This window comes from Protopterus annectens, chromosome 4.part0 (genome assembly GCF_019279795.1).
Source record: "Protopterus annectens isolate FY-2018-M chromosome 4.part0, PAN1.0, whole genome shotgun sequence".
Taxonomy (NCBI): domain Eukaryota; kingdom Metazoa; phylum Chordata; order Ceratodontiformes; family Protopteridae; genus Protopterus; species Protopterus annectens.
The window spans coordinates 15,966,120-15,985,845 of NC_056733.1; the positions used below are offsets into that span (position 1 = coordinate 15,966,120).

The following is a 19,726-nucleotide window of genomic DNA, read 5'->3' on the forward strand; positions in this document are numbered from 1 at the left end:
TGGCAAAGACTTGGACATGTAGGAATTTACAATTACACAAAATGAACAGTATTTCAAGTTACTGGCTAAGCATACATTGCTCATTACTTAAGACCATGCGTGGGAAGTTCACTGCAGAAGTAAACATACAAAACTGGACTAAAGGCCTTGGACAAGCCATGAAGGAGGTCATTGCTAGATCTCTCTAAGCCATATACTTGTATATAAAAGCAACAATGCTGAAACTATGGCTAAATCTTTGCTGCTTAACTCATGGGTGGTAGGATGTTCTTTGTTTAGTGACAGAAACTGATAAACATAATTTGGATGTGGGGACAGCACAAATTATTAGGCTATACACAGTTGATCACTTATGTGGGTTGCAGAATTTCAACAGCAACTTTCCAACATCGGGGAAGGTTCTATTAGAGTATATGGTTAAAAATGTGTAAGAAGGCAATAGATTTTTATCTTTACAAGACTTTATATACTGAAAAAAATAGGTCATCGGTCCCTGGTCTTCCAAATAAGGAAACCTTTTAGCAACTGCATAGTTTGACAAGTTCATCTGAATTAACAGCGTGTTTTATTGACCGGGTTTCACTTATGAGGTTGTGTAACCTTAAAGCACGTTATATCAAGATATAAGGTACAAGGGGCAGATCCCATGTTACTAATGTTTTTTTTTTCTTTTGAAGCCTTATTTTAGCAAAATGGGGTGTCAGTTAAGACGGCATCAATTTACCTACCATATCAGAGCTTTTAATAGATCGTTAATATGATATAGTGAGACAGGTTGAACATGAAAATTGGGAGAAAGATGTGTTGAAAACAGGTAATTATTCACTGAACTGGAAGCAAGTTCAGTATTGGGCATATTCTTACAAAACCTAAAGCCCAGAGAAGGTATTTTCCAAGATGGATAAACTTGATTAGAAAATTCCATTCAGCAACAGAAGTACTATTCTAGTGCTCGCTTGTCAGGCAAGAAATTAACTCAACATCAAAAAAAAGTTGAGTTTTTCTGTGAGGCAGCCTTTTTGTCCAGAAACAGAACAACTTAACAATTCACTGTGTTAAGTTTAAATAATTAAATGCTGATGATGTAAAGGTTAAAGATTAATCAGTCTGAAGGTGTCACGTGAAAATGGTAGCTGTAATTCTGTTTTGAGGTTTGAGTGATGTATGCCTTGTTTTAGAACATATACTTTTATCCTTTCTTATCACCTAGCATGTTGCGAAAATGCTAATATAAGCTTACATAATATATAAAAAATAAATATTTGTACTGCAACACTAAGTAAAGTTTAAAATGTCTGGATATTTGATGGATTATTTCCCAATAAGGAGCATGCTTTCAAAGGCAATTTAAATGGCAGTTTTAACTTGCCACACCTAAAACAGTAGAAACAAATAAAAACAACTTTGATGGCAGGCAGTAAAGGCATGTCAGATTTACCCATCTGTAGATTTACATGCTTATGCATAAATAAATGGTAAGACTATTTTATAGCCTCCTAAACACCAGTAGGCTTACCCTCTCTATGTTATATTTCACTGAAGTCCCATACCACTGAGTTCCTACTACAGCCTAAAGACAGGTTCTGCAATGTACATTCTCATCTCATTTGAAAGAATAATCTCCCATTCCACTGCTGCTGAATCATTTTCCTCAATCTTCATTTTTTTAAAGTTTGCTCACGTCCATCCTTTTCTTGCGTTTAACATTGTACTGCACTACTATACACTGCACTTGAGGTGTCTGAGCAAATGACTGTCTAGAGAGAAAATACATTTCTTTTACTGCAATTCTTAGTCTGACATTTCCCCTAGGTAGGCTTTTTAGTGCTGCTTTACGTCACTTTAAATAAAATGAGACTTAAAATGTGAACTTCTGCAAATGTTGAAGTTTAAACTGTATCTATAGCAGTAGAGGCTTATGCTGTGTTGGTATAATTAAACAAAATAAGAAACAACATCTCATAACAAAGCACTGACTCACAATTCTCTTAGTGGAGTTGACAAGTTAAATTACCTTGATAATTAACTGAAGGCTTGGAGGCTTCCAGGATTTTAGGCACAGAAATTCCCATGTCAAGCTCAGTTAATGTCAGTTCATTCATAAAGTATGGCAGCTGGAAAAATATGAAATAGAAGTACATTAACAATAAGAAATGTTTTTGCAAGAATTTCTGCAGTAGTGACACAAGTGCATAATTTGCTTCAGCAAAAAAAAAATGTCGGAGTCACAATTAAACAGGACATGCACCATTTCTAATACAAGTCTTTTTTAAAGCAGTTTTAATGATGCAATATTTGCCAACCAGGATGAACACCAAACAAATATGAATGTTACTTTCATATTTCCAGTTATGATATGAAGACAAAAACAAATCCTTCACATCTATAAAAGCGCAAAATACATTTTGCTGCTGCCTTGCTCATGATTTTTGCAGATTCTCACAGTTTCAGAGCAGCAGTAAACTTTTCTTCATTTCCATGTTTTTAAATTCAACTACTTCAGGGTTTCCAGCTATAGCCAAGGGGACCATAGTTTCTTGTTTTTTAATCTAGTTTCATTTAGTTACTGCAGTGATGACTCCTTTCTGGGCAATATTTGCTTTCTCTTCCAGGAGTCTGGAACTTGTGTATTTGTGCTTGTATGCATGCATACATACTGGCAGCATGACAAGGCAACCCTCAAAGAATGCATAGCTCTCTGCTTTCTTTTCTCATAACAGGTGACACAAAAATCTACTGAGAGGTGGTTTGAAAGTGCTGGTTCACAAGACTTTAAAGGTCAGGGGTACATGACAGATCTTCTGGTTGTGATTATAAGGACATAGGCACATGTGGTCAGTGCAAACTCTACTGCTTGACTGCAATTGTACACTAAAACAAAACTCATATATCAGGATCCCAGGAAACTGCTGCAGTCACTGCTGCTAGTGGGAATATTCCATCACTAGTCAGAGGTCTACTTGAAAATTCAGAAGTCATGGCTTGATTGATTGTTGGTAAAGGGGCAGAAAAAAGCATAATTACAGAAGAATGTGGGACGGACATTTGTGTGTGTGTGTGACATTTGCTCTACATTTACAATTAGGATTACATGTGGGATTTCAAAGCATGAGATAACACACAGAGTAGGGGCAGCCACGGTGGTGCAGTGATTAGCATTGCCAACTCACAGCAAGAGGTTCTCTGGTTCAATCCTCGGCTGGGGTGCCTTCTGTGCGGAGTCTGCATGTCCTCCCTGTGGTCCCGTGGGTTTCCTCTGGGTGCTCTGGTTTCCTCCCACATCCTAAAGATATGCTGTAGGTGGATTGGACACTCTAAATTGGACCTAGATGTCAGTGTGTGTATGTGTGTGCCTTCTGTGGAAGGTTGGGCGACGGGCTGGCAACTCGACACTGTAAAACTCCACTGCCAACCATGAGTGGACAGATGATCCGCTGTGGCGACCCCTAATCGGGAAAAGCCGAAAGAAGAAGAAGAAGATGATAACACACAGAGCAATGCAGTAATGAGACCTCAGGGTACAGGTAGATTAATAAATTTTTTTTAACACAAAGCATTTTATAACCGCAATAAAGCAGAAAAACGGGGACTGCACGGCAATAAAAAACTAACATAATACATTTCCTACAGCTGGTTGCATCACATAGGTGTCTACGGTATAACAAGAACTGGACAGTGAAGTAATGTTATTCATTTCCTCATAGCAAATTGTTACTGAAGGCAAAACTGTTACTGCAAATTGTTGAATATACCAATCATTTTAATTCAGAAAAATTTCAAAGGCAAACATTATTCTTCACAACCAACCACTCTCTCTCTGTCAGCTAAGCAGTTCACAATACAATACCACGATTTTCAAAAGACAAATAAACAAGGAAGCTTCTGTCTTGTCTTTTTAACAGATACTGCTGACTCCACATTTACTTTTGGCAAATGAGTTTTAAGAATTTAATCTATAATTCAATTACTCAAATCTCAGAATGAACCTGTAATTTAATTACTTCACCACCACTAAATACTTATTACTATCTTGTGCATTGTTTTTCTCCAACTTCACTGTTTTACTCCTGTGGTGGTGAACAGTATCTTTGCCAGCCTCCTCCTCTATCATTTGTCAGTCCATCTGGGGGCAACTATGCTTCACTGTATGCCTTGTCTTAAATGCACCAAAGCCATCACAAACAGAAACCCAATCACTGTGTCAATGGGTCAAGTAACAAAGCATGCTATGGAAAAATATATATTTTCTTTCTCAAAGACTTCAGGCAAATGTGTCACTTGTCTATCTGTCATATGTTTAAGTTGTTATTTTAAAACAAAAAACTAAAAAGTAAAATACATTAAAATGCAAAAAATGGAGACCTGCCAGTTTTAATCAAATTTGTATGTGAAAAGATGCTGTGATATACTTGCCAACAGAGTGCAATAAATAGAAGTTATGTTCTTACCATAACGTTCCATGTTAGTTGTCTTCTTCTCGCCTTCTTTCTTGCTGGATGGGTTCGGAGCTGACCTCGGCTCCGACTCGGCCACTCTAAAGCTCGAGAGTTGGTTCCACCGGCTCGAGGCCCCCCTTATATCCCACAATGCTAGGCGTGAATTACCTCAGATCTCGTTTGTGAGCTAGGCCCAGCTAATAAAACAACCAGGAAAAACTGGAAAAGAGTCCACCTCTATAAACAAAGGGAAAGAGAAAGGGTGACCTAAGCCTGATCTAGGAAAATATGCACAGCAGAGCATATACCTATCGCAAAGAGGTGGTAGAAAGAGAGGTCACAATCAAACTCCTCTAGGTCTGTCCAGGCCAGGGGGAAGGAGGGCGGCCTTAAGAAAGCGAGAAGAAGACAACTAACATGGAACATTATGGTAAGAACATAACTTCTATATGTTAAGTTGTCTATCTCGCCTTCATTCTTGCTGGATGGGACCGCGTCCCTAGCACCTTGTCCCAGGTGGCCTAACGGAACAGACTCTTGAGAACAGTGGAACCAAAGTTAGCTCTATGCCTAGAAGCTAAATCCAACTTATAATGAGAAATGAAAGTGTGAGGAGTAGCCCAAGTAGCCACTGCACAAATGGTGTCAATAGGCAGTCTGTCTTGAAAGGCTATAGAAGTAGCCAAAGCTCTGGTGGAATGGGCTTTAGGTTTGTTAGGCAGCTTTTGGTGTCTAATTTCATAAACAAGGGAAATCAGAGATGTTAGCCATCTGGATAATGATACCTTTGAAACTGAAAGTCTCTTTCTGCCTTCTGCATAAGAGACAAACAGCTGGTCAGATTTTCTGAATTGTTTGGTTCTATCCAAATAGTACCTTAACTGACGATGAACATCTAGCCAATGCAATTTTTGTTCAGACCTATTAGAATATTCTGGAAAAAACACAGGGAGGTCAATGCTTTGATTTAGGTTAGACGCCGAGGCTATCATAGGTAAAAAGGACGGGTTGGTTCGTAAAGATACCCTGTCCTTATGGAACAACAGATAAGGAGGTCGACAGCTGAGTGCATGAAGTTCTGAAACTCTTCTAGCTGAAGTAATAGCTACCAGAAAGAGAGTCTTCCATGATAGCAATTTTAAAGAACAGGAGGCTGCAGGTTCGAAAGGGGGAAGAATCAAAGAACTAAGAACTAAATTTAGGTCCCGAGGAGGAGGAGGATTTCTTATAGGAGGTCTGAGTAGAAAAACTCCCTTCAAAAAGGCTTTGCAAAGCTTGTGGGACATTATGGCAGAGACTGAAATGCCCACATGAAAGTTAGAAATAGCTGCCAATTGAACTTTAAGAGTAGAAGGAGATGAACCTGCATGGAAGAGTTCAGCTAGAAAATCAAGGACCATTTGGATGGAAGCAGTGAAAGGATCTATGTCCCTTCCTTGAGCCCAATAGGCGAAACGTTTCCACTTACTCAGATAAATCTTTCGAGTGGAAGATTTATGGGAAGCTATCAAAATATCTCGAACAGAGTGAGATATTTGAGGAAGCCTGGCTAAGGTTGGAATTGGAGGAACCAAGCAGTGAGGTTCAGAGAGGAAAGGGAGCGATGAAACTGACCCGACTGATGGATCAAAAGATCTGGAACTAGGTCCAGATGCCAAGGTCGCTCAACAGAAATTGATGTAGAAAGGGGAACCAAACCTGTCGAGGCCAGTAAGGAGCAATGAGGATCAACGAGGCCTTCTGAGCGATAGCTTTCTGTATCACTTGAGAGATTAGTGGGAAGGGAGGAAATGCATACAGAAGTCCCGGGCCAAACTTGGACTAGAGCGTCTCTGCTGGGCTGGCCTGGTAAAGGGAATAGGGTCACATAATCTCTGTACTTGCTGTTTTGGGGAGTAGCAAAAGGTCGCAGCAAGGCTGACCCCACTTGAGAAAAATTTCTCTCACAACAGAGTCTTTCAGAGACCACTCGTGAGGCATGAGGATAGCTCTGCTCAACTTGTCCGCGATTTGATTGGACTTCCCGGGGATGTGCATTGCTATCAGAAAACGCTGAGAAGAAATCGCCCATTGCCACAGTCTGAGTGCTTCTCGACACAGGGGGTAGGACCTGGTTCCGCCTTGTTTGTTGATATACCACACTACAGACATATTGTCCGTCTGGATTGCTATCGTTCCCAAGGGAAGAGAGTCTTGAAGGGCTTGCAACGCTAAAAGCACTGCTCTCATCTCTAGAACATTTATGTGCAAGCGGCATTCATCTGGTTGCCATGTGCCCTGGACAGTTCTGCCCTGATAATGCCCCCCCCCCCACCCGATCAGGGAGGCGTCCGTTGTCAGAGTAGCAACCAGAGGGGAAGGAACAAAGGGTCTTCCCAAGAAGAGCTGAGGGGAAGACATCCACCACAGAAGCTGATCCCTGCATGTTTGCGTAATCATAATGGTGTGGGACATCGGATGTTGCTGGTATGACCATTGTGTGAAGAGCATCCATTGAAGGATTCTCATGTGGAATCTGGCTAATGGAAGCAGAGGTATGGCAGCCGCCATAATCCCCAATACTTTCAGAACTAACCTGGCTTTGACTCTGTTGCTGCTGAAGAGGAGCGAGACCAGTTTGTGTATGTCTGTTATTCTCTGATCTGTTAGTCTCGCAGACATGTTGACTGTGTCTAGATTTGCGCCTATGAAGGTAATAGTACGACAAGGCGACAAAACAGACTTTTCGCAATTTATTGAAATGCCTAAGTTTTGACAAATGCGAAAGGTGTAGTCCCTGGCCATTAGAAGGAGATGCTTGGTGGGAGCTGTGAGGAGCCAGTCGTCCAAATATGGAAACACCTGGAATCCTTGACGTCTCAGGTGAGAAGCTACCACTGCAATGCATTTGGTAAACACCCGGGGGGCAGTGGTGAGACCAAAGGGCAGGGCCCTGAATTGAAAATGACTGGTTCCCAGCCTGAAGCGGAGGAATCTTCTGGAGCGTCTGTTCATTTTTATGTGATAGTACGCATCCTGAAGGTCTATAGAGCACATCCAGTTTCCCTTTCCCAATAGGGGAAGGATGGACTGTAGCGTGACCATCCGAAATCTTGTTTTCTTGACCGACTTGTTCAAGATACTGAGATCCAAAATTGGTCTCCAGTCCCCTGTTTTCTTTGGAACTAAAAAGAACCTGGAGTAGATTCCGGATCCTTGCTGGTCTGCTGGAACTGGCTGAATTGCTCTTTTTGCAAGCAGCTTTGAAATTTCCAAAGCTGCAAGATCCCTCTGAGCGGGTGGAACCTCTGGAAGGGATTTTTTTGATTGGTTTGGAATGCGAACGAAGGGAATGGAATAGCCTTCGGAAATGATGGACTGTACCCACTTGTCTTGAGTTAGGGATAGCCAGGCTTCTGGGTACAGTGACAATCTTCCCCTGACTGCCTCCGAAGGTGGACAGTCGGGCAACACCTCAGGGATGCTGAAAGGGCTTATCGGAAAAGGTTTCTCGATTGCCCTGGTTCTGCGGACCCCCTCTGCCTCTGGGGCGACGTCTACCATTATTGTTCCCTCCTCTGCATCTGGAGGGGAACCGACTCTGTGCGTCAGGCAAATTCCCTTGAGATTGTTTGCGGAACCACATTTTCCCACTTTTCTGGCCTTTGGGGTAAGGTCTAGGAGTAGAAAAACGGACTCCGACGGCAGATAGAGTTTTGCCATCCGTCTCGCACCTAGTCAAGGTTTCTTTCACTTGAGGACCAAAGAGAGATGATCCATCAAATGGGGAATTAGTGAAAGACGTTTTAAAGGGTTCCGCAAAATTGCATAGTCGCATCCAGGCATGCCGGCGTAAGGCGACACCTGTCCCTGCGGCTCTACTCGCTCCATCAGCCGCATATGAAAGGAGGCGCATGGAGGAGTTAGCTATCGAATTCAGGGTAGTCAGCTGGGTGTTCATTTTGTCCTGAAAATCTGCAGCTGTAGGGTCCTTCAACATCTCACTCGCTTCCTTGATCAAGTCTCTCTGGAGACGGGTGAAATGGCATAGGTAGTTCAGCGAACGCATTGCAAAGGTCGCTGACGAAAACATCCGCTTCCCATACCTGTCCATAGACCTAGATTCTTTATTAGGGGGATGGACAGGCACTGAAGGATCAGCAAGTTCCTTCTTGGTGGCAGCAGCTACCACCATAGCATCCACAGTAACACCTTTGGTCAGAAATTGTTTGTCAGTTGGTGCTGTTATAAATTTAGAAGGTCTCCTGGGGGTAGGGTCCACTGAGTCAGGAGCCGTCCAGGCTTTCTTTGCCACCACCTGCATGAGGGGATCAAAGGGGGGGGACACCCAGGAGGTGGAAGGGCAAGAGCCAAACGCCTCAAGATACACAGATTCATCCTCCGAAGGGTTAAGGGCTGGCCAATTTCCCCTCTGTTTCAGGATCTCTAGAATGTCCGCGAAGGAGACATCTTCAGAAGGGGAACGGGGGGAACCCTCGGAATCCTCTAAATCTGTGTCAGAGGTGACAGACTCAGGTGAGTCTATGTGCTTCCTCGGAAGAGGATGAGATCCCCACAGGGGATTCTTGAGGAGCTGGCTCTCTGCGGTCTGGGATGAGGGAGTGAGTAGACATAACCTGAGGCACCGAAGAGGGGGGGGCAGACAGAGCCGACTGTGGAGTTGAACAAGGTTCCAACACACTCCGCATGACCTCAAACGCACCCCTGTCAGGCAGAGCCAGAGGTCCCCGCTCCGAGAAGCTGAGAACCTCCCTTGGCACCGACAGAGATGGCTCCGAAGCCGATGTCGGAGCCGAACTCACCAGCGCCAAAGCACCGAGAGGGAGAGCGGGGTCGGACAAGGGTCCGATGCCACTCACCCCCTCGGAGCCGACGAGGGAAGTCCGGCGCCGAGATTCTTCAAAAGAAGAAATCGGAGCCGAAGACAAATGTATCGGCTCCGACGCTACCACAGTCTCGGTTCCGAGACGCCCCGGCTCCGAGCTCAAAGGAGTCGGAGGAGGAATATTTAGAGGAATAAGTTGAGGCATCGACTGATGAGTCGGGCTCTGAAGCATTTGGGCCAGTGCCTCGGACTTTAGAAGTCGACTCACTACCCTCTGGAGGTCATGATCCGAGAGCCTCGATGACCTGGAGGAGTGAGATCTGTGGCTCCGTTCAGACAGCAAGGGAGACGCTGGAGCCGAATGAATGGAGCCAAGGGATGGTGACCTCGACCTCTTTCTAGATGTCGGCTCCGATGGTATGATCGGAGCCGACCCAGGAATCTCCAATACCTCGGCTCCGGCCGGAGCCGAGGGAACCACAGAAACTGTAGTCAAAGACTCATCGGCTCCGTAGCAGTAGGCTTCGAAGCCTTAGGCCTCGACTCAGAAACTGGAGTCGAGGTCTTAGAAGCCTTGGAAGGTTTCCCCGATGGAGCAGTTAGGGAACCTTCAGGCTTGAGCAAACCCCTTAGATGAGTTTGTTCTTTCTTTCCTGCAGGACTCTGGGGCTGAAGCCATGGCATACAGCACAAGAGTCCTGCAGGTGTAAAGGTCCCAGGCAGTACACACAAGAAGTGTGACCGTCTGTCAGAGACATTTTCTGACAGCACGAGTCACACTTCTTGAAGCCTGAGACCTTTGAATCCTTGGACATTATCAAGGAACCGAAAGTGTAACCACCACACAGAACACACCCACACCGATTACACTATAAGAAAGATAGACTAAATTAAACTAATAAAAATTAGTTTATTAGTTTAGGTATTTAAATATCCCTATCAAAACACAAACACTCCACTTAGGGATAACAGGGCCCGAAGGCCTAAGGGAAGAACTTATAAGTTCTTGAGGGAGAAAAACGGAATAATAGAAGAAGGGGATAAATTCCACTAAACTAAGGGAAATATGCGAAAATAAGTTAAGAAAGGGGATTTAAACTAGTTCAAAAAGACTGATTTAACAAACTGACCTGAGCCGGTAGAAAAACAACACCTCGATCGCTGTAGCGGCAAACGAGATCTGAGGTAATTCACGCCTAGCATTGTGGGATATAAGGGGGGCCTCGAGCCGGTGGAACCAACTCTCGAGCTTTAGAGTGGCCGAGTCGGAGCCGAGGTCGGCTCCGAACCCATCCAGCAAGAATGAAGGCGAGATAGACAACTTAACATCAGCCATTCTGGGAGATGATATGTTCCATTCACCTTCAACATCAAAAAGCTATGAAAAGCTTAAAGTGATTTATTTACATCTGTAACCTACTTTTATGCATTATAGCATGCGACTGCTTATGTGCTGTGAAGCATTTTCCACTCTCAGTTTATGATGCCTGTTAACAAAAAGCTTCATTAACCTGTTAACAGTACTGCTACACAAATTTACTGCACTCCTCTGTGACATCACTGCAGGGACAGTGAGAGGTGTGTTCATAGACTTTTAACAGATCCATCTCTACACACGCACAGGATGCGTTTTCTAAAGTTTATGGATGCTTGACTATGTTAACCCATACTCTGACAGCCTCAAGGATTTTGCAGTTTTATTTGGGCCAGGACTTAATAAAATGCTCTTCTAATAAAAATGGTTCAAATATATTATGACAAACAGGGTACAAAACACATCATGGCACATAATTCATCACACTCTGCGATGCATATAGGAACATGAACAAAATACTTTAAACGATGCAGCTTCCCAAACTGAGCAGAGCTGAACTTTGTTATAATACAGCATTAAAAAAAGACATGGCAAAATGTACGTTTTCAGGTAAGAGTTTATTCATTTGGCTTGATGCTCTCAACCTATGCCTACAACTATGCATAAAACCATGTTTTCTTTTTTTCTTTCATCAGACAATTTTAAATGTTCATCTATCAGAATGCTGTGCATATCTGCACCACTGATCAAGTTACTTCCTGTCAAATGACAGGTCTCCTCTTTTCAAAGTAAATTTTGGCAGAAACACCATTGTACAGACAAGATTATCACCAATTACCAGAGATCAGTGATAACAGTGAGGAAAAGCAGACATCAGTTAGGTGACATAACAATGAATTTCTTTATCCAATTTATAAAGCAGCAGGACAAATAAGCTATCAGTGCAGAAGCAAGACATCTGTCCTGTTCCTTTGGTGACTACTTTAATCTAGTTAATTCCCAGTCTCTGCCAGAGGTCATTTACATATGGAGTCATCCAGTCCTATCCAGAAAAAAAAGCCATTTTTCATACACTATGCAATTCTATGTCACAAGTGAAATCTGCTATTTGCAATGACAGCCTGACCAACTGCTTAAATATTTCTGCATCCCTTATACCGCAGTTTCACTTCAGAAATATGTATAATGCATCAATTTCATTTGCTCAATCAGACATCAGGCTCTCAACAAACGTGCCATTATATAGTTTCAGAAAATAGGCAAAATATTTTCAAAAACAAAACAATAGAAGTCTCACTGTTAAAACGAGTCATGTCTTTGTGTAATCTACATGAATAAAATGGCAAAAGAACTTGTTATAACACTCAAATGGATGAGATGGATCACAGATCCTTCTCCATCCCTGTTATTAGCATACCAATATATTTGTTTCAGTGACATGGTTGCTGAAAACTACAGCTGACCAGTGTTTGACTGTAACCAGGTGGCACCAACTTCCTTTTTTTCTCTCCAGCTGCAGATAATAATGAGAGTTCCTGCAAGGCATCCCAAACGTAAGTCCAAGGATCTGTTGGCTCACATCACAATCCTACCTCAGCATGGTGTTCTCATTTGTACTCTTCAGATGTCCTTGCCCTCTGTCAGACTTCCAATAGTTCTTTCCATCTTTTCCTGCACACCTTTGCTGGAGAGGACACCTAGGGTTGCTGTCTTTCATCTTGACCTACATTTCACATGGTCCATTTTCTCTCTCATTGTTCACTACCTCTCTTCTTTCCAGTTTCCCATTTATGATTTTCACATACATCACTACTGCAAAACTTCACTTAGTGTCCGGAAGGTCCACTCCAACTTATTTCTCCTCTAGTTTACAATACTCTCTTCTGGGTAGGATTGTCTAGCCCTAGCTCCTCTCCATCTAACTTCTCCATGCAAGTCATTAAATTTCATTCTTCTAGAAAACGACTACTGGGAGAAGTCTTGTATTACTTTGCATGTATATTTCCAGTCAGGAAAATGCTGGTCTTGTATGACAGAAGCCTTTAGTGTGGGTCTTGGATGCCCCATTTGCAGGCAACCTGTTGTAATCCTTATACAGCCCACTCAACTTTTGAAAACAAGTCATATCTTCTGAGACAATACATCTCTAAACCCACTGGTAATAGCAAAGATTATATACCTAGCTGGGGTGGTGCAGAGAGAGGGAGCCTTGATTGTGACCCAAACAACTGGGGTTTGATTAGTGTCCCTGGCACTAGAGGAACCAAACAGGGATGGGAAGGAGTGATGGGGTCTGGCCGACTTGCCCCTCTCAGGAAGTAGTGTGAGATTTCTGTGCAGATGGACATACACGGGATGGTGCAATCTCCTTGGTGGAGATCAGGCAGGCAGCATTCAGGCTGCATTGGGAAGGTCAAGGCTGCTTGGAGGCAGCATCACTTGAGGATGTGAGGGACATTTTCCAAGGTCAGCCAATTGCATGTCCCCTCCCCAGTGCCTCATCAAATGCATCCACATTAGGGCCATGTAGGGAAACTGAAAAATTAGGAACCACACCTAACGTCATCCTGGATAATAAGTCCTCTTAGTTGAGACAGATCATGAGGAAACAACTACAATGAAGAAGTATGAAGATGTCAAAGAGGCTTGAACTGGTCTATGAAGCTTGGAATGATCCTGCAAAAGGCTTGCAGCTATTCTGTTCTGTTGACTAAAAAGTTGGATTGGTTTAAGGTCCAAACAAGGAAATACCTCCTGTTTAGGGTGACATCTTAGTGAGAACAGGCATGGGGGTGGGGGGGGTGGGCAATGTCTAGAACAGTTTGCACTAACAGTGTAGACACTGCCATTGGTAACATACTCAATACCAAGGTTACTGGCCCCTGCTACCAAAGGTTGAAACCAATTGTGGCCAATACGGAGACCTACTGAATCAGTACAGAGTCCATCCCAGCAGACCAATGCCAGACAACAGCAGAAACACACACATTAATCCCTAGGCCAAATATCAAGTACCTCAAACCTAAAGGTTGAAAAGCTGACACCATAAATATCAGCACTGGTACCAATAATGTCAGCATTGAGACATGTTTTGACAAGTCAACCACAAACTTTAAGCCCAAAGGAACTGCTGATGTCAACAACATTGCCATTGATGGCACGGACAACAAGGGCAGAGTCAACATCAGGGGCTGAGCTCTGAACAATCTGACCAAAGCCAATTGCTAACAGATCTGTTAACAGTAGCAGTCTCACCTGTTGATTAGACACCATTTTCCTACAGATGATCTCTGGAGTGGAAGCTAGCAAAGGGAACTTGTGTGTTATGGTTGAAACATAGAAAAACAAAGGAAGTGCCACTGTCTACCTTAGTACCATGAGTAGAATACACAAAAGACATCTTCTGTTGAACCTTAATAGAGATCACTTACATCTTTTCATAGCCTATCTCAATGGGAGATAGGGTATAATATCTGAAAGATTTTGCTGAAGGTGGTCTTGCACATTAAATTCTATGCAGTTTTGAGTTGGACACAGTCACAGAACACACATACAGTGGATATAAAAAGTTTACACACCCCTGTTAAAATGCCAGTTTTTTGTGGTATAAAAAAAATGAGGCCACAATAAATCATTTCAAAACTTGTCCCACATTTAATATAACCTATAATATGTACAATTCAATTGAAAAACAAACAAATCTGTTAGGGGAGAAATATAAAAAATAAAAAAATATAAAAAATAAAAAACATACAATGAGCTGGTTGCATAAGTGTGCACACCCTTAAACTAATACTTTGTTGAAACACCTTTTGATTTAACTAGTCTTCTTGGGTACACACCTGCCATCTATTAAAGAGACTGATGAATCCCAAATAAAGTTCAGCTGTCCTAGTAGTATTTTCCTGACATGTCCTTAGTTGCCTGCTACAGCAAACAAAGAATCAAAGGGATCTCATTGTTGAAAGGTATCAGCCAGGAGAAGGGTATAAAAAAATTCCACAGCATTGAATATACCATGGGACAAAGGGAAGACCGTCACTGGGAATGAGAGGGTGGCCTAATGGTTAAGATGTTTGCCTTACAAACACAAGGTGCAGGGTTTGAGTCTCACAAGGGATAACTGGCTAGGCTTAAAATGGCTCACAAGGGCAGTTAGCCTAGTATTAATCTATGAACCTATGAACCTAATCAAAAAGTGGAGAAAATATAGGACAACAGTAACGTTGCAAAGAACTGGATGTCCCTCCAAAATTGATGAAAAGACAAGACAAAAACTGGTCAGGGAGGCTGCCAAGAGACCTACAGCAACACTGAAGGAGCTGCAGGAATTTCTGGCAAGCACTGGTTGTGTAGTACATGTGACAACAATCTCCTGTATTCTGCATACGTCTGGACTATGGCGTAGGGCTGCAAAAACAGAAGCCTTTTCTTACACAGAAAAACATCCACACCTGGCTAAAATTTGCAAAACAATACATCAAGTCTCCCAAAAGCATGTGGGAAAATGTGTTATGGTCTAATGAGACCAAGGTTATACTTTTTGGCCACAATTCCAAAAGATACGTTTGGTGCAAAAAACACTTTGCATCACCAAAAGAACACAATCCCCATGGTGAAGCATGGTGGTGGCAGTATCATGCTTTGGGGTTGCTTTTCTTCAGCTGGAATTGGGGCTTTAGTCAGGGTGGAGGGAATTCTAAACAGTTCCAAATATCAGTCACTTTTGGCCCCAAATCTTCAGGCGTTTGCTACAAAGCTGAAGAGGAATTTCACCTTTCAACACGACAATGACACCAAGCATAAAGCCACACCAAAAGAATGGCCTCACCAGAAGAAAATTAAAGCTTTGGAATGGCCCAGACCTAAAGCCAATAGAAAATCTGTGGGGTGACCTGAAGAGGGCTGTGCACAAGAGATGCCCCCGCAATCTGACAGATTTGGAGCACTTTTGCAAGGAACAGTAGGCAAATACTGCCAATTCAAGATGTGCCAGGCTGATAGACTCCTACCCAAGAAGATTGAATGCTGTAATTAAATCAAAAGCTGCTTCAACAAAGTATGTGTTTAAGGGTGTGCACACTTATGCAACCAGCTTATTGCACTTTTTTTATTTTTTTATATTTTTCTCCTAAAAGATTTATTTGCTTTTCAATTGAATTGTACAGGTTATATGTCACATTAAAGGTGGGAAAAGTTTTGAAATTATTTATTATGGTCTCATTTTTTTATATCACAAAAACCTGGCATTTTAACAGGGGGGTGTAAACGTTTTATATCCACTGTAAGACAGGAGTTTTTTTTTTTCAGATCAAAAACATGCATATGGGAATCTCTCACTGTCTAACCGGTAATTTTTTTGGTTGTTATTGGATTTTTATCTACTGGTCCTGGTTTTGGTCCGAGTTTTACTTTGGCCATTTGTTGCTATGATACCTGTCTTGTCTGTACTGAGGTTCATTCCATTTCCCAAACATTTGCTGAAGTTCTTGTTCAGAGTCTGCCTGTAATGCCACACTGTCTACATGCAGCAGGTTTGCTGATCTGTCCTCTCCAACCTGTTTGCTAATATAGTCAATCAACAGTATGAAAAACAGTGGTCTAAAAGCTAAACACAGATGTACACTCACTCCCAATGAGAACCCTTCTGAGTCTGAACACTGTTCACACTTGTATTGTTGGCTCCCTGTAAACAGACTGCTAATTTTACCAATGTTTCCATAACTTCAATACATCACAGGATTGCCCACATTAGCTTTCTTGGGACCTTGTCATATGCTTTCTCCAAGTCTAGGAATGCCCAGCTGGACTCTACTCATCTCTAGCTTCTTCTTAATTATCTAGCTCACTGCAAACATCGGATCAGTTGTGCTGCATTCTGATCTGAATCCAAACTGCTCAAACACCATCTTACTTTTGGCTACTTTGTGTAATGGTTTTCGATCAGCACTTCTCCAGAACTTTCATGCAGTGTGACAACAGTTTGAAACCTCATTACTGACCACATTTGTGAAAATCTCATTTGTTATTGCAAGCTGGCATTAGAATACTTATTCTCCAGTGGTCTGGGATACTTCTTTCTTGCCATACTGCTATAGGTACCCTCTGTTGCCATTTCTCCCCTAAATAATCTAATATCTTGATCATACCTGCTATGACCTCATTTGAACATGCTGCTTTCCCTGACTTCATTTAATTAGCACTGTTCTTACTTCTTCTAGGGTGGGTTCACAAGAGTGTATGTGATCTTTTTTATTCCTGTTGCCACACACATCCTGTTTTGTCTTTCCTAATATGAGCATTCAGGTCCCCCATAATCAACACTAGGTCCAGCAGCTGCTGCCTGAATACAGTCTTTCTTGCATCACAATTCTACTGAAGGGCATAGGTTGAGATAATGAATACTGCTCTATCTTTACAAAGGAGTCTGATTGTCATGAGTCTAGTCACTAATTCTGATGGCATCCCTCACTGTCTTCTGATGACTCCCTATCACAATTCCTCCTCATTTGGAAGACTTAATTCCAATGACTGCTGTACAGTCCCTTCCAGCTTGTCTTCTGGACACCCCTTACCATCGTGTCTATCATCCCATAAACCTACATTAAGTGTAGCAATCCTTGATTCATTTTGACCGTTTGATTGTTTTTACGTCTACCTTTCACTCAACAGAGCTATCCCAGTAACCAAGTTGGGCAACTGCACACCAGTTAGCCAGTGGCTTATTGACCCAGGGCTTCTGTGCTAGGCTTTACGGTGGGTACACACTGGCCAAACAGAGGTACATAGACCCCACCCACAGTTAGCATGGATCCCTGGCATAGGTCAGAGTAGGCAGGTTCTCACTTATCACTGGCCAATACCCAGGCACATTTTTGGCAACATTAGTCAACATAACCAAATCACTTAGAGTCAATTCCTTTACACATACGGTCTGTGCTGCTGCCCATGACTCCTTTCACTTTCAGATGAAACCTGAGCTGGAAACACCCAGCATGATTTTTTGAGGTGGAAGGAAACCCACAGAGACACAGGGAGAACATGCAAATTCTACACATGCACTGGCCAGAGGGTTAGGATCACAATTTGAAACTTGTGAATGGAAGACAAAGACTTTAACCATTATGCCAAATGCATCTCTGTGCCTTACTCCATTCTAATTACACTTACCTTATTTTTTCACTCTTTCTGTGCAACAGACGCAGTACATCACAGCTTGTAGCAGTTACAGTTTTAAGTATAGTACAGAATGCACCATAACGTTTTCTAAGAATGCATGACACACGATACATGAGGATTAAAATTTAGATTATATCCAACAATCGTGTCTATATCAATATAATATGTAACTTCTTATGTCTTTATTTGTAATCATGAATTTTGTATGTATGCTGTGTGGTTCAAAATGCACAAATGTACACTTTTTTTATATTTTAAACAGATTTTTAAGTCATGTAGATCAAAATAGGCAAAGCAAGTTATAATTAATAATTATCCCTTTGAATCACAATATCTATCTTAAAGATTCAGCAAATGACCATAACCAACAACTCCTGACTCAGTTCTGAAAACATTACAAAACTATTTTAAATTGCACAGAGGCAAAGTGTCAGCCTGTGCCACTGGCAACTCAAGCACACAAACAGGACTTCTGCCACTGATATGGCAGGCCAGGGTGGGTCGGAGGATCAGACAAAGGGGGTGATCGGCTCACCTATGCCTGGGTGGGGAGGGTTTGAGGAAAGCAATGCCTCAGTGACCTCTAGTGCAGACCACTAGCCTTGCACGTCACCTCAGAGTAAACAAGGAGTGGCAATGAAATCTCGAGATAAATCCACTAGCTACAGTCCTAGGTAGAAACCATGAATAACCTTTGGCATTTATGACAGCCTCTGGTTTCATGCTCAGCTATTGTAGGATCCCCTCACTCTTCAAAGTTATGCTAAATTTGCCAGAAGGTCAACTTCCTGAGCAGTCATAATGCCAAACCAGTAAAAGGTTACATTCCAAGTACCTGGGAAGGAGCCATAGACAATCTAGGGTTGGGAGAGCTGAGTCAACCAGAGGCAATGCAGGTAGTGGATGGGTAAAAAATAAAATAGTATATTAGAAAGGACTGGACTAATAACCAACCATTTAGACACACTAATATTATTTTTTTCTAGTTAGACAACTGACATTTCAATCAAAACCCATATCATACACCAGCAATTTAATCAGCTTATCAAGTGAACACTAATACCCAACATAGAAGAAGTTTTTAATAATGTTGCATGATATACTGCTGAGTGAACTCCATAAATCAATATACATTATTAAAGGTCTGAGGTCTAGATTTCAAGCTTCATTAAACCAATTACAGAAACCAATTACATGATTGAAATGCAATCTCCAGGCCATAAATTTATGTTGGTAAGAGTCAAACATATCTAGATTTTTAAGTGACTGATTGATTGTCTGGCACTATTTTTTCAAAACATTTTCAAAATTTGTTTGTAAAACATACTGGGTTGAATTTGGAAAGATCAGTTCTAACACCACCCTTAAAAACTGAGATGACATCTGCCAGCTTTCAAAAAAATAGAACAAAGTCACAAACAATGGTTAAACAAGTACTTATCACTGCCTTACCCTCAGGAAAAGAAAATGGCTACCCATGGCAGATAGCAATACTCTTCTCCTTAATACACTCACCTACAAGCTTCTTAACTAAGTTACTGTCCACTTTTTCTCAATAAATCGTGTATTAAAACTGCCATCTACTCCCTGCGCAATTCCATCTCTCTGTTACTAGTTTGACCTCACTTTACTCTTGCCTGCTATGAAAGATCCTTTTCCAAGTTTGCCACAGCCTACAGGAACTGCCAACCAGATACAATAAAACAATCTGATAATCATACTTCTTTCAAAAAATCCCTCCACACTCACCCAATTGAGAAAAGCAAATATAATTGCTTTAGAGACACTACCTAACTAGATATGAGAGACACTTTTCCCCTGACTTTGCTACTGTACTGTCTCAAGGCCCCTAGTATCTATTCTTCTACCTGCTTTTATTCATTTATCTTTAAGTTTCAGAACTATTTGCTAGACTCCTTGCTGCACTGTTAAGTATTTTTATCAAGTGTACGTCACATTATACGGTGTTTT

General features: G+C 42.0%; 1 protein-coding gene across 3 annotated transcripts in view; it reads right to left on the bottom strand.

Annotated features, from left to right (window-relative positions):
- The window catches only part of TEX2 (testis expressed 2), a 1,745,284-nt gene that overhangs the window by 486,249 nt on the left and 1,239,309 nt on the right, over positions 1–19,726 (bottom strand). For all 3 annotated transcript variants that reach the window (XM_044068055.1, XM_044068056.1, XM_044068054.1), the window contains one exon: positions 2,015–2,114. In XM_044068055.1, coding sequence (XP_043923990.1) covers positions 2,015–2,114 — 100 coding nt within the window. The remainder of the gene's footprint in view (positions 1–2,014; positions 2,115–19,726) is intronic.